At 40.0% G+C, this 16808-nt stretch overlaps 1 protein-coding gene across 1 annotated transcript in view; it reads left to right on the top strand.

Annotated features, from left to right (window-relative positions):
* LOC126190667 (F-box/WD repeat-containing protein 5) overlaps nt 1-16808 on the top strand; it is an 82953-nt gene that overhangs the window by 37906 nt on the left and 28239 nt on the right. The window contains exon 4 of the mRNA XM_049931112.1: nt 13210-13387. Within this exon, the coding sequence (XP_049787069.1) occupies nt 13210-13387 (178 nt within the window). The remainder of the gene's footprint in view (nt 1-13209; nt 13388-16808) is intronic.

Genomic DNA, 16808 nt, shown 5'->3' with positions numbered 1-16808 from the left:
AGGATTCCCCGGGTTGGCAGAGCTAATGCGCTGTCAATGAGGAGTGCCAGTGAATATTTGAAACTGCTGATTTTGAAGATAGCCACTTAAGTGACTGAATCAGTGACTATTACCACCATACAGAATGTTGCAAATCAAGAAAAGCAGCAACCTACATGATCATCTCCAGCAAACCATACCATAAGTCATTAGCAAAATTACACAAGGAAGAAATCAAAACGGCATGGTGGAAAGACACTAATTCTTTTTATTTATTTATTTTCTTTTTTTATTTCAGCTCAGTCTGTTGGGAGAACCTAGAACCGAACAGTAGGAGAAATAACAGCATTCGAACGGTCCACAAAAGATGTCAGAAGCTCTTTTTCAATAGATTACTCATGCTAATAATTAATTTGATTTTTCTGTAGCTTATTGGAATCAGCAATACAAACTTCAAAAATATGGATAAAATCATATTTAAAGTTAGTCTATCAGTTTTCACAGAAATCTTGTATTCCTGCATAGTTTAGTTTCCTGGAGACAGTCACATACAGTCATTGTCTTTCATGCTGAACTGTTACTAAATAATGCCCCATCTTTACCATCAACATGAAAATACTCCTAGCCACTAGTAACTAGTCTGAAATGGCATCAGTGGCAATTTTATTCTGCTTGCAAATCAAACTCTTGAACTGTCCAACAATAATTAAATGACAAAGCTGTGGGTATAATCCTTTAGAGCCAGTAATTATGGATTTCTTTAATGCAGATGCCTCATATCTGAATCAAATTTTCTTCTTAAAATTTGGTCAGTCTTGACATAAAATATTGCCACCAGCTGGCCAAGTCACAAACTAAATCAGTCATTAACTGAAGATGGTCATAAACTTGGTTGCCCCTCAGCACAGACTACACTGTATGTTGTGGAAGTTACTTTTCTGGTGACATATTTGCTTGTCATCTAGTGTGAACACAAGTCAAGATTAAGAGCTCACTCCTTCCCTTTTTTACTTTGTTTTGGTTTTCTAATCATTTTTTGTCTGTATGTTAAAGGTTTCTATCTATTGGAAGTCTAAAGTTAATTCATTTTACTTTCTTACTGGCCAGTAATAGCAAAACCATTCCTGAAAAGCACTTTTGGTTGTCTTGTCTCATGTAGAACACTTTCTGTTTGAGAGTTTTCCATCAATGAGCAGAGCTAGCCACTGGCTAACTGATTGTGGTGGGTGTAAATAAAATCAAAATAATAAGTGTTGTGATGGATGACGTCCCAACTAAGCTTTTGGATTACTGCTATAATTGTATCAGCAGGCCCTATCCTGCAATAGCAGCTCTTGATGCAGTCATCTCGGTGCTCTTCTTAGATTGTAACAAAAATGCATCTCAGTTACTGGCAAAAAGTGCTATCTGTGATGGACTTACTCTTGCAAACCAGTTCATACTACTCATAATCCTCTTTGTTCCACTAGATGCATAACATTATCTTTCATGAACTCAAACTCTTTTGCTTCAGAGTAGCATAAAGGCGCCATATCATGGCACCAGTGACAATATTGGATAGGGATACTGAATGAGCCAACAGATAATGTTCAAGCAAAAACAGAGATATGGCCATTCTCTGATATTTAGGTACATGGTAGCAGCTCATCACATTGCTTATTATTTTTACACTGACATGGATTATCATGGAATAAATGATTTAAATGCTCTTCATCAAAGTCCATAGTTCTTCCTGAATGTAGAGAATCATTCATGTCAAAGAGATCCTCCCTGAAACAATAAAACCATTTTCTGACTCAATTTCACTGTTGACACTGTACCCATACACAACAAAAAGGTTTTGAGGTGCCTTCACCCCTCCATTAAACACTAAAAAAACTATATTCTGCAGATATGGTAATGAAACATTATGCTAGAATGTAAATAATTTAAGAGTAAAGCTAACATTCACAAAATAATTGAGGCATTGGCCATTGACAGGCACATAAACAAAACAAATCTTTACAAATTTTCAGACAAATCATTTATTACATTGGAGCACACATATACCTCCCCCCCCCTTACACACACACACACACACACACACACACGTGTATGGCTACAGCCTGAATATACTGTGTCAGGGTGCAACTCTGCATCTTGCCTTATGTGGGAGACTGTGCCATGTGGAGTGAGTGAAGAGAGAAAGGAGACAGGGAGTGGGAGAGGGGATTGGGGAAGGGTGCATGGCAGCTTTGTTGTCTGGGAGAAAGAGGTAGCAGGTGCACAGGATAGGAATGAAACATGGGCACTGTCACCAATGAGTTTAAGCAGTGCATGATGATAATGACATAAGTATGGCCTAGAGGAGCGGTTTGGGGGGGGGGGGGGGGGTATCTGAACAGAAGAAAGGGACACTGCAGGGAATAGGGTGTGGATGCAAGATTAGTGAAGCTAGGATCCTGCAGCAGGATGAAAGTGGGTGTGGGGTGGAGAGATACTAGAGATGGAGTCCAGGAGGATCATATGAACAAAGGCTGTATTGCAAGGACAACTGTCATCTATGTTGTTCAGAGAAGCTAGTATTTGGGGGAAGGCCCAGACGGCATGGGTTGTGAAGCAACTCTTGAAATAAAGTAAGTCATGTTCAGTAGTGTGTCTTGCCACCAGGTGATCAGTTTTGTTTGTGGCCACTGTATGGCAGTGGTCATTCATTCAGGTGGACAGCTGTTTGGTGGTCATGCCCACATAAAATGCTACACAGAAATTACAGTACAGCTGCTGTGTGACATGACTAGTTTCACAAGTGGCCCTCCCTCCTATGGAATATAATAAGGCTAGAGTAGGATGGGTTGGATGGCTGTATTGAACAGTTTAACAGCCGGATCTTCCTCAAGGATATGACCCATTTGGCAAGGGACTGATATTAGGTGTGTGATAGGGATGGACCAGGATATTGCATATGTTGGATAGGCAGAGTAATACCAGTTTAGATGGGGTGGAAAGGATTATGATTAGTATGATCCTCATTTCTAGAAATTATGATAGAGCTCTAGAAAAGGATATAGTTCAGTTTTTTTCAGTGTGGGATGATGTGGCGTGATGAGTAGTAGTTCCTGCTTTACAGCTGGATTTAGGGATTGGTGGTTAAAGTAGGGCTGTGTGAGGATGTGTATTAGGAAATCTGTCTATAGACTAGGCTTGGAAGATAGTACCTGTCTGAGAAGGCATTAATGAGACCTTCAACACACTGGGCAAGGGAAGTCTTGTCTCTAGAGATTCACTGTCTGTTGGTAGCCAGACTATGTGGAAGTGATTTTTTGGTGTGGAAGGGGCGGCAGCTATCAAAATGCAGTTGATGATTAGTGGGCTTAATATAGATAGGGGTATGAACTGAGCCACTGGAAAAGATTGAGTTCAACATCCAGGAAGGTGGCATGTTGGGCTGAGAGGGCTCAGGTGAAGCAAATGGGATGGAAGGTGCTATAGCTGTGAAGGAATGAGGATAAGATGTCTTGACTGTGGGTCCAGAACATAAAAATATCATCAGTGAACCTGAAACGGACAACAGCTTTGGTGTTTTGGAAAGCTCAAAAGGTTTACTCTAGATGATACATACGCAGGTTGGCATAGGAAGGTGCTGTATGGGTGTCCATTGCCATGATGTGGATTTGTTTATATATCTTCCCCTCGAAGGAGTAGTAGTTCTGTGTGAGGATGTTGTTAGTTATGTGTATAAGGAATGAGGTGGTAGGTTCAGAGTCAGACGGATGTTGTGAGGAGTAGCGTTCAACAGCGACAAGGCTATGGGCAAGAGGGATGTTGGTGTATAGTGATGTACTGTCAATAGTGTTGAGTAGGGTTGCAGGTGGTTGAGAGATGGTAAAGGAAGTATTTGTATATTTGATATGGGAGTCTAGGCTACAGACAGTTGGAGATCATGATCTACATAGGTGGATGTATTTGTGATTGGAGTCTAGCATCCACCTACATTGGGGTGTCCAGGATTGGTGGGTTTATGAATTTTGGGAAGCATTTGTAAGGTGGGTGTGCAGAGAGGATTAGTAGCAAAAAAGTGTCTCCACTGTAGGTATCAAAAGCAGGTCTTTCATAAGTCAAACTTGAGTGAATGTGGGTGTGGGCCTTAGATAAGGCTGAAACTTCTGTAAGATTGAGGTCTTCGGTGAAATGATTGACAAGAGTTTTGGGGTTTGTTTAGGTTGTATGTTTTGTGGAATATTGGGAAAGAGTTCTGGGAAATGGGGTAGATGGAGGTCAGCATGTTCTGGGTGCTTTGAGGGGCTGAAGATGGGGTTCACTGGGGATGGGATAACTGTTGATGGGCAGTGGTGCTCTGAGTAGGTAATAGGATGTCAATAAATTCGGTAACCTATGGAGGTGGCGTTTGAGGCAATCTTCCAGTTGTTTTGGTTTGGGGGATACAGTGGAAACGGGATTTGCACATTAACAATATCTTGCAGAGGGAGCAGATCTGGATCAAGAATGCCTATACCATGGAGATTTCTTTCTCTAGTTTCAGCTTACTTAGGACTAGGGTTTGGTGGAATCTGAAATTTTGAATGTCATTGTCATAGGAGGGGTGGCATCCAGATAGTGGAATTTTTGTGGTTAGCCAATATGTGGGATTCCATGATTTAGGTAGAATTTAAAGAACAGGATATGGGACTGGGTCTTGGCTAGGTATAGGAATACATTTCTGAACTGATACGGGTAGACTGAGCGAGGACCCATTTGGGATGGGATGTTGCTAGGGAGGAGGAGGAGGAGGAGGAGAATGTAAATGTTGTCAGTGAGTGATGGGCAAATTCTCTGAAAATATTGCGTGTAAAACTGAGTGGTATTTGATGAGAAGGAAAAACGAATGAAATTAAGTAAAAATGTGAAATAGACATGGGAAATGGACAAATCAAAGCATTAGATGGCTCTAAAGGGAACTAGGGAGGACAATTTGAATGGTTTGTGAGATAAAAATGGCAGAGGAAATTGTATTGTGGGCCGTTGGACGGTTCTGTGAAGTAGGGATATTCATTCGCATATAAGCAATTATTGTGTGTTGCGAAATAAATGACTGATGTGAAATGATGATGGAGTAATGTATAGAGGAGGGATGGATCAGTTTTAAAAGTAAGCTGCAGTAGTTTGCTGCTTCAATAATTTTTAACTCTGATATGGCAGTCGGATGCATAGGTGGATAGCATATGCTGCAGTCAAAGCAGTTGCAAGCAGTGCTACAGAGTGCCCCAAGAGTTCCACTTGACAGTGCTAGCCAGGTCTAGTAATGAGAGTGCATAACAAAGGTGAGAAGGAACATGTAGGGAAATATGTGGACATACAGTAAGAGAGGGAAAAAGCAGATATGAAATATGATTCAGTAATAAAGGACAGATGACATACAGATGAGATTTTAGGATAGAAAGGAGTCATGTGGCAACATAAATATAATGATAGAAAGTTCTGGTAGAATAAAATAGTTTAGGAGTGGTGGTGACAACTCAGTGAGTAGTAGAGGAATTGAGTAATAGTTCATCAGCATATGCGGCAATTGTGTGTGTGTGTGTGTGTGTGGGGGGGGGGGGGGGGGGGTGCATCCCTTTGTAATTCTCTTGGTCACTTTGTTTATTCACCTGCCATTCAACTATTCTATTACTATGATAGTCTAGTAGACTGTTGTAAAGAGTTACTGGTACTTGCAGTCCCTGTAGTCTTGTGAACACTGTGAGCATTGATTTATTTTCACAGAACCCATATTGCCCACCTGTGGCCCTGTTGTCTGTCACACAGAAGCTGCTCATGGAGCTTTGATCAGGAAAATTGGCCTATATGATATTGGATTGGCCAGGTCATTGTCTTCTAATTTTTTGATTATAACGTCCAAGCTGCAAGTACTCTTACCAATCTTAGGGTGTCACTTATTACCTCAGCTAAAAATTGGTTATCTGTGGTGCTACTGTTTTAAGGGTCTCAGAGTGAATGCCATATGTGCCAGGTGCTGCTTTAACTTTTAATTTTGCTATGGGTAGTGCCATCTCTTCCAATGTGATGGGGCAGGTGACAGTCTCCTGTGTGTATTTTGTCTGTATTGGAACTCTTAAACTGGTGTGATATGGGTGGTCTGTACTAGATCCTGCAACTACATCTACCTGCACTACAGATGCGACTAGTGGGTTGCCCCTGCCAGCCTTACAACATTGGACAGATTATATACCAGCACAGTGGTTGATCAAAACTTGCTAGTCTCTTTATAAGTTAGCTTCCAGCATACTCCATAGGAACAAGTGGCACCCACATCACCACCATGGCAGTTGGGTCACCACAGGTGGTGCTATTTTTGTGGTTTTACTTCAAATCCTCCAATCACTTACCTGCAGAATGCCAAGCAAATACACAAGTGGCCATTCAGCCACTGAGCCAGCATTTGTAACTGTAGCATCAACCACAGAGGGTCCACAGCAGTACCACAATGAGCAATCGGGAGTCACTACCAACAGCTTCAAGGGACACTGTGCTCCAGGGACAGTGCATGCTGGTTGAACTTTGACTTTGTGATTCTGTCAGGCAATTATCTTCAGAGACAAAAGTCCTACTAGATTAACTCAAGCATTGTTCATCACAGTAAACGAACTAGTAACCTTAGTAACTTTACATTTCTTGTAGCTCCATATTCTGTAAGACTGGATTGTGTGTGTGTGTCCACCAGAATTATATGGATCTGCATCCCATGGCACCTTATACTGGAAGCTTGTATTGTTTGTCCATCAGAAATATATGGCTCAGCATCACTATGGCTATTTTATTTTAAATTACTTTCATTACTTTTTGAGTTAGAAATAGTGTTTTGTTATTGAACTACCTGGGAATATTATTGGCGCATCTGTGGTCGCACTGCAGTCACTGTTGTGGTTACTGCAGTGAAGGAACTTTCAAAGCAAAAATTCCACTGTACTTATCCTTCCTTGTGTGAAGACTCCATCATCTCACCTAAGTGTGGTTAGCACAAATTTTGTATTACCTTCTCAGTCATCAGTTCGTACATGCGCACCGTAAGTTGTTGCTCAATTGTGTTTCAACACACTTGCCCCAAAAGTCACTCTTTGTCTGCAGCAGCAGTTCCTTGCACTGTCACTTCACCTCTCTAAACTGTTCATCACATTTGTGTCTCTCTAGCAGTTACTGTCCTCTGGTAGTATCTGTATGTAAGTCTTGAATCCTTTTTGAGGTTTCTAAGTTCATTCAAACAGACTATTTCGCTTTTACTCATATCTCTTGCTATTAGGATTGTTTTGTGCCTATTGTAAGATCTCCATTAATAAAATTATCTTATAGTCAATGCTGATTTCAATATGTGAAAGGATGCGTGTTGCTGCAAAGTCCTGTAATTCCTTCAAGTCTGCTTTACTAGATAGAAAGTGCTTGTTGCATTTTCTTGTCATGTGCATGTGGCAATGATTGACATTATGTTCACTGTGTGTAGCCCCATTGTGTACCTCCCATGACAAGATGACACCAATAGATTTTATGTTCATTATTGTAATGTTCATGTTGGCTTTTGCTTATGCCCTTGCTAAATGTGTAGGGTTGGCCCTCCCTTTTCCCTTTTAACTATGTATCAGTTATTTATGTGTATCTTGTCATTAATGTCACATCCTATGGATGTGTTCACGATGACTGCCATAGTGTTGAATGTGCATTGGTATACCTAGTGGTGATGAACTTTTTATGAAGTGGGTGTTCTGCAGTTCTATCTGTTCTATAGTTGAAATGTGTAAAGAGAATAATGTGTAATTTTGTCAGTTTATGTGTAGTTCTCTGACAAGATCCGTCCATATGGAGAATGGGTAGACAGAACTGCACGACACTCACAACATAAAAAGTTAGTCATCACTAGATCCATCAACACATATTCAACTGTGTGACACTCATTGTGAACAGATCCATGGGATGTGACATTAATGACGAGATAGACACGAATAACTGATACACAGTTAAAAGGGAAATGGGAGAGCCAACCCTATACATTTTAGCAACAGGGCAGAAGTAAAATCAAATACTAACGTTATAGTAGTGAATATAAAATCTATTGATCTCATGTTATCAGGGGAGATACACAATGGGGCTACACACTGTGAACATAATGTCATAATCATAAACATTGCCACACGCACGTGACAAGAAACGTACAACAAGCACTTTCTTACGTGGTCAGTGCATAGTTGTGATGTCTTCACTACAGTCCACTGCCTGTTGACTATATGGTTCACAGCATTTGGATTGGTGCCCCCCTGTGTTCACTGTTGCATTGATTGTGAGACCAAACAGCTGTCCATTTTGTGTGAATGGCTTCTACAAGCATATCTCATCCACACCCTCTTCCTTCACGACCTTTTCCAGATCCGCTTTCATGAAAATAAACACACAGTGTTTAGTTAGAACAGCTTCATGGATGCTTGTTGAAAACAAAGGGTTTCATACTTATCCTGGTATTGTTAAAAACTACATGGCCATGTGCCCTCTTAAGCTTTCTGTACACTTGGTCCACGTTGAACCCTTACAGTCTCTGTGAACACTCTCCCTATTAGTTCAAGCAGTATGCAGGGATCAGTGGGGAGACTTTCAACCTTTAAGATCGTTTGGTCTGGTGTTTGCTAGAGGGAAAGCATGTTGTGCTCCCTTTCGGGTGCATTTTGGATGTTGTGAAAAGTTGTGTGGTTTGAGAAATGTCTCACTGTCCCAGTCTGTCAATGTACATGTTCTCTTCTAGGATCCCATAACCACAGAAGTAGTTTTGCTGGATGTTGTGAATCTTTCCTTCTGTTTCAGCATTTCATGGGTTTTGATCAGCTTATTCTTTGTTTGTGTTTGATAGAGGTTTTGTTGGATGTGTTGTGTCATTTGTGCTCACTGCACATTGCTGAATGCATCTGTTTGCGTGTTGCTGTCATTGTCAGGTCATAGCTTACCACGTGAACCTACTCCCTGTCTTTGGAAATGCAGTCACTGTTCTCTTATGGATAGTCATGCCCTGTGTATGATGATGGAATGTGTAACCCCCTGAAACAAAGCAAACATCCTTGAAGTATCGCCTGATTTTTGTCATGTCATCTATATTGTTGTCTTAACATCAGTCTGCATGTAGAATAATATTTCTGTAGCCTCGCTTCTACCAACCAATGGTCCTGTATGACAGAGAGGGGTTGGGGGAAAGGGGGGGGGAGCGTTTCAAGTTCTTTAATTCTGCTAAAAAGGCAGGTGCAGATGTGAAAGGGTTGCAATACTTTTGACTCTCAATATGGTAATACTTAATGGTGTGATCAGACTTAGTTGATCAGGATGTACAGCTCACTCAATTGATCACTTGTAGACCTTGAATGACAGCGTTGTGTGAAGTTCAATAGTCAAATTCCTGAATGATGGCAATCTGCACAGTTTGGGCATGGATGGGGATTGCATTGATGTTGGTTCCAAGCAACAGTTACAGTACATGCATACTGCTGAATGCTCATTGGCTGTTGGAGAATGCATGATATAAGTGTGCAAACAAGCCTAAACTTGACCACCATTTTTCATGACTCCAACTACATTAATGTTGTCTCTTGTCTCTTGCAAGCATGCAGCATTTTCTGTGACCCTCTACAGTGCTTGCTAATCATTTGATGCAGAACACATAGTAGATGTAATTTCAGGCCTGATAACAAGGTGGCAAACCAATGCATTATGACATCCATTCTAGACATCAAGAATAAACCCAATTCTAATAATTTATATATGTGAGGATAGTATGATGTGAAGAAAATGCATCTACACTAGACTGTTCCTTTCAAGAACTTAACTTCTTTTTGTCAGTGATCGTATTGTCCAACATTTAATGTGGCAGCAACAGGTACATAATGAAACTACTCTCGTAACTGGTATGATTCTAGATTCTATGTGATAATATCTCTTAACCTTAAGTGATAACACTAAAGGGAATATGAGGGATGAAATGAAAGTAATAGAGTTGTCTCAGTTGTGTTGTCTTCAGTTACTTTTCTTTTTTCTGTCCTCGTTCAACAATAATACATTTATAATTGATACGTAAAGAGAGATATGAGGTTTGCTGCACCCTTGACAGAAAAATCCATATTACAGCATAAACTGTATGATTCTGTAACATTATTTTCAAAAGCGAACAAAAAGTATACAGGTTGTACAATCTTTGTTGTAAACGTAGCTGTCGCAGAAACTAGGTCTAAGACTGCCATGTACGACAGCAATAATGTTGGATACCCCTCAAATTACTAAGTTTGACAACTTGTGTAACCTGTCAATGTGTAGGTTGTGGCAGTTATTGGAGACCTGTTCTCATGTTGTGTTTTCTGCCAAGATGGCCACCGATTGGGTTGTGACTTGATATCGGCTCTGTGTTGTGACTATGTTTTCACACGGTGAGAATAGTAGTTAAAAGCTGGTGTTCACTCTCACAAGTGCAGGCAGTCACATTTGTTCTGCTGCATGGTATCTGAAATGATCAATGTTTTGAAGTGCAGTTGAATACTACTAGTCTGGAAGGATCACCACCCTATCATGGTGTTTAGCGTGAGCCAGTTTTCAATGCTTGAACTCCATTGTCGCAAAATGTCATGTTCCTTGATCATGACAGTTTTGAGTCCAAACAAATTTATGTGGACTTCTATGAGGATGAACAAGATTGTCACCACAAAAGGAGGCATCAACATGAATTCTGTGGGAGGATATCTCAATGGTGATATAAAAATTAAGCCAGAGCCACTATCAGAGTATGAACCATTTTACACCTTTGAAATGGACGAGCTTCCAGTTACTACAGGCCAAGAATTCTATCCTGAGGATAACTTATCATGTGATGAAGACAATAATTCTAGTTACATCTACTCAACAATCAGGTATAGATTCATCACTGTGATGCTAACTTAATTTCAAATGCAACAGAGGTCAGTGTCAATGATGCATTGCATGATCCAGATCATTAAGAGTGGTTTGAGAAAATTGGTATCCTGGAACATGTCAGAAAGGCCAACAAATGAAAGGGTAATTGACTGTTGGACTGTTTGGAAGAATAAGTACAGAGGTGGAAAAAAGCAAGAATAGTTGCATGAGAATTCAGCCAACAGTCTGGAGTTGGCTTTTTGGAAACATTCTTCTCCAGTTGCAAGAACTGAATCATTTAGATTACTTATGGCTCTGTCAGTCAGATTTGACTTTCATGTCTTACAGTTGGATGTCACCATTGCATTTCTCAATGGTGAAATTGTTCAGAAATATTCATGGAACGATTGAACTCACTTTTCAAATTTGTACAAAAGATGAAAGACATGGAGAAAATCATATAGTCAAGTGGGCAAGTGACATGCTTCAAACATTGAAATCCAGTAATAAAGTGTTTACACTTAGAAAAGCCATTTATGGACTGCTCCAAGCTGGTCAACAGTGATATGCCAATTTTAATGCAATCCTAACATCAACTGGATTGCCACCCACAAGTTCAGATTCATGGGTCTTTGTAGCCAGAGTAGAAAAACATCCAGTCTTTCTACTCATTTATGTAACCAACATTATAATCACTTCAGCAGACCCAAAAAGGGCTAAATAAATAAAGGATGAGTTATCAGCCAGATTTGATGTTAAGTAACTTGATGCCATAAGGTACTATCTGGGCATAGAAGTAAATCAGTCTGTTGACAAAATTATAGTATGTCAAAGTGGCTGTATCCAAAAAGTTTTACACCAAATGGATAACTGCAAGACATTAAGGACTCCATTGGCAACTGCTAGAAAGTTGGATGCAAGAGCTATGAATACAGAAGATGGTACTTACTATCCATTCAGAGAACTGGTTGGAGCATTGAAATACATCACTACCAATACTCGACCTTATTTATGCTGTGCAGTCAGTAATCTGAGCCAGTATGACGGCGGCCATGATTTTATTCACTGGCAAGCATCAAAGCAAATCCTTGGATATCTTAAAAGAAATATAGACAAGAAACTGATCTACATCAAGGATAAAGGAGGACTCTTCTGTTTTGCAGAGACTGATTGGGGAAGTTCCGGTGCTGATAGGAAGTCATATACAGGCTACAGCTTCACCTTATCTGGATCAGCAATTTTAGGATGTTTACGCAAGCAGGGAATCATTGATATTTCATAAACTGAAGCTGAACACATGAGCCTCAAGGAAGCAGCAAAGAAAGTGCTTCATCTGTCAACATTCACGAAGAAGCCAGGTACAGGAAAACAATCAAACATCACTTGGTTCAGTGACAGGCAGCTGCAAAGTTAACACACAACTCAGTTTTTTCACTCAAGGACGAAGCATTTTCATATAAAATATCACTTCTTATGTCAAGCTGTACAAGAGTATCTGCTGAAACTGGAATATCAGCAAACTGAAGTTATGATGGCAGATATGCTGATGAAGGCCCTTCCTGCAGAAAAGCACGAGAATGTGTTGAAGGACTTGGACTTCAGTACTAGAACCACAAACTTAAGACTCAGTTCTTAATTTATAACTGCCTGTAAAAATTGAGGGGCATGGTGAGATTCATCATGCAGCGAGTTGGAAATAAAGTTGTTTGATAATTATGTGTCATGTCTGTATTGTCAAACTTCATCACAACAAACGGTAACTTCAGATATTTCTCTGATGATGCAGCTATCTGTAATGAAATACTGTCTCAGAAAATGTGTACAGATATCCAAGCAGACTGTGATAAGATTTCTAAGTAGTGCAAAGAGCAGCAACTCGTTTTAAATGTTCAGAATGTAAAATTGTGGAATTAACAAAATACAGAAAAGTAATGTTTTACGATTACAACATCAGTGAGTCACAGCTGGAATTGGTTACCTCATACAGATATTTGGGAGTAATAATTTAGAGGGTTATTAAGTGGAATGCTCATATAGGCCCAGTCTTAGGTAAAACAGGTAGCAAACTGTGTGTCATTGGGAGAACACTGGGAAAATGCAATCAGTCTGCACAGCAGATTGCTTACTAAATAATTGTGTGAGCCATCCTGGAATATTGATAAAGTTTGTGGGACACTTACAGCTTAGTATTAACAGTACTTGGGATAGAGTATGTTGTGCACATCTCCCACACTTGTTTAAATGGTGTGTAGTTACAGAAGCAGACTTACTTTTTCCCTGTTTTAATAATTCCACATATTTTCTACAGATGTTTTGGCTGCAGCATTTTAAGTGTTTTGTTGCTTTTAGGTTTGGACCTCATCTTGCCCTGCCAAAATAAAGTACTACCATGACATGAAATTATTTTGTTGGAAATATACACAATATTCCCAGTTTAATGCCTCTGACACACTCCTCTTGGTGTCTGGTGTTCATTTTGGTTCTCCTCATAGCACATCTGGTGAAATTGCTGTTTTCAGCCTTCAAGGTAAGAAATGATATGTTATTCATTTTAGTGTCTTAAGTATGTAGTAAGGCCACAGGAAATCTACAAACCTACCAACACATGCTACTATTATTGGCTAACGTGAATGGCGATTATCAATTCAGTAATTGTTAAATAAGGAACTGAGTATAAAGTTGATAAATGCACTCCATTTAATACTGTGAAAGGGAGCCTTGCAGACTGTGAAGTGAGTCACACTATAAAGTAACAGAAAAAACAGCTCTCAGGAACACTTGAGGAAGTTATATTAAATACAAGCTGAAAATAAACATCATACAGATTTTATAGGAAAAACGGTTTCACAGAAAAAGGCACTGGCTTTCCAGTTTGACTCTGATGCCACAAAACACACACACACACACACACACACACACACACACACACACACAGAGGGAGAGAGAGAGAGAGAGAGAGAGAGAGCTGAACATTGAGAAAATCAAGGATGAAGACAATGTTGGCCTAGTTTTCAATGTTAGTGACATCATTCATAAAGAATATGTGCCTCCAGGTAGAACAGTAAATAAAGAATAATAACAGTAATTGTTGAAATATTTGGTAGTTCACATCCAGTGAGTTTGCCCTGGCCTCTGTTGTCCCCCCACACTCTGCACAACATCCCAGCTCATTGTCAGAGTAATTACTTGCAAGCATCAGTGTTGCATGTGTGATTTAAAACTCGATCAGCATGCAGATTGTTCCATAAAATTTCAGGCAAACTGCCAGATGTCTGCAACTTACTGCCATGATATTTTGGTGCAGAGTCTTCTGGCCATCTGTAGGCGCATATTGATCAAAATGCACTGAGCTTATGTATTTAAGATCCCACTCGTACCTGCATGATGTATCCAGTTGACAATGCACATGCATTGCATGAGGCGTTGTATTTCCACTGACTCATTGTTGGTGAACTCCAAAAGATCAATGTATGGGCCACAGTTTTTGTTTCATTGTATTTTATCAAATGACCAGTCAAAATACAAAGTTCAGCAGTAGTGGACTTATTGGCTTGCTGGTGTTTTACAATGCGATCGGGCATAGGGAGCTTCAAGTGCTGTATGTAATATTTGCCACATTCACACTTAATTCTGTAAACAACTGCCTTGAGCAACCCTGAGTCATCTTTAACAGATCCCAGCAGCTTCAAGATTTTGGAAGGAAAACGAAATATTACTTTAATTCTGTGTCCTCTTAATATTCTACCTATTTTCACTGAAACATTTCCAATATGTACACAGTAGATACACAGTAGTTTTGAAGGCCCCATCCTCTTCCTTGTTCTGTCATTTGTATGTCTGCCTTGCTGTCTGTATTTATCAGGATGGTATGAGCTCAGTGGGTTAAGATTTTTAGAATGCCTATCATTTAGGTCGGATGGTAGCAAGTAGTAGCTTGTAAGTGTCTGTGTGTGTCACCAAAAGACTTTAGTTGAGGCGAGTGCTCAGACCTCAAACTCTTCCAAAAAAAAAAAAAAAAAAAAAAAAAAAAAAAAATAATAATAATAATAATAATAATAATAATAATAATAATAATTTGCCAACAGAGGAGACAAAGGACACATTGGTGACACCAACAGATTGTTAAAACGCACATTATTAAATAAAAAGTACACCGGGGAGAGAGAGTGTGTGTGAACAATGCTGTAATGTCAGTCCCAAATGTACTGTCAGTGAGATGCAGTGAGTCAACCAGAGGCACATTTGTAAAAAGCAAAACAACATCAGAGCTGACCAAATCATTGCTTTTCAGCTTAAGTGACTAATGTGTGCTAATAAAATCACTAGATCTGTTTATGTGAAGGGCACATTCATGTACAATGGGTTTGAGTAAAGTCACTATGTCATAGGTGGCCACTCCAATATTGCTCACTAAAGGATATTAAGGCATGCCTTCTTTGCGGATCTTGAGCTTTCCATACAGCCTAACTCGAACTGAACTATTTGGCCTCAGGCTCTTAATGACCTTCTGTGGCAGAGAAGTGTTAGATAGAAGTTCTGCTCCCATTACTTGGTTAATAGGACCATTATTGCTCTTATGATATTGTGAACCACTCAATAAAAACACATTGATGTTATTACTATAATCCTTCTGTGGCATAAGCACAGTAGCGTTACCTTCATCCAACCCAAGTACGTCACCTTGTAAGTTAGGAGAGGGTGACCCTCCATTAGGCAAGATGTTGCTCTTCAGTTGTATGCCTCTCATCAACACATGGCAAGACTTCTGACAAATTTCCTCTGCTAAAATGGAAATGCCGTGTGGCTAGGGCCTCCTGTCGGGTAGACTGTTCGCCTGGTGCAAGTCTTTCGAGTTGACGCCACTTTGGCGACTTGCATGTCAATGGGGATGAAATGATGATGGTAAGGACAACATGACACCTAGTCCCTGAGCAGAGAAAATCTCTGACCCAGCCAGGAATCGAACCTGGGCCATTAGGTATGACATTCTGTCATGCGGACCACTCAGCTACCAGGGGCGGACATTTCCTCTGCTGCAACTTGCAAGGCAGCACACAGCCTGTTTGGTGGGACTGACTAGTCTGCAAGTGTCAGTAAAACAGATGTAGGAGCAAAATTAAAACCTCTTGCTAACAAGGATGCAGTCTTGTCATCTATAGATTTCCCCATCAAGTTGATAATATGTTGACGAACAGGAAATTCGTGTCCAAATTCGGCCAGTCTCTGCAGTCTGCCTTGTTGTAGCCTTGTTGTGAATCCAGTTCACTTTGGACCACATCACAGCATCCGGCCTATCCCAAGCCGACAACTTCTAAATGCAGATGCCACTGTCCAGTAGAAATGATGGACATTCTAAAGATCATTATGCACCAAGCCCATACAGTCTCAGATGCTGATAAAGTGCAAAAGGAGCTGGCAGATCTGCAAACTGTGTTTCTGAACAATGGATATTCATCTCATCAAGTACAGAGAACGCTACAGATGTACAAATGACAGAACAAGGAAGAGAATGATGCCTTCAGAATAATGCTTATGTACCATACATTGGAAATGTTTTGGCAAAAATAGGCAGAATATTGGGAAGACATAAAATTAAAGTAATATTCCATCCTCCTTCCAAAACCTCGACACTGTTGGGATCTGTTAAAGACAACTTACAGTTGTGTGAGGCAGATGTTTGTAGGATTCTGTGCAAATTCAGCAGATCTTATATAAGGCAAACAGTGCACATCATGCAGCGTTGCACTGTAGAACATCAGCGGCCTCCAAGCCTATAGGTCCACTATTGCCGAACACTGTATTTCGACTGGTCATTTGATAAAACACAATGAAACAAAAATTGTGGCCCACAAATCAAACCAGTTGAGTTCCATCATCAGTAAATAAGTGGAAATATGACTATTTGAGTCCTTATTAATCAAGACAGCGACTTTCAGTTAAATTCTGCA

This window comes from Schistocerca cancellata, chromosome 6, assembly GCF_023864275.1.
Source record: "Schistocerca cancellata isolate TAMUIC-IGC-003103 chromosome 6, iqSchCanc2.1, whole genome shotgun sequence".
Classification (NCBI taxonomy): domain Eukaryota; kingdom Metazoa; phylum Arthropoda; class Insecta; order Orthoptera; family Acrididae; genus Schistocerca; species Schistocerca cancellata.
This window is presented reverse-complemented; position numbering and strand designations above follow the sequence as displayed.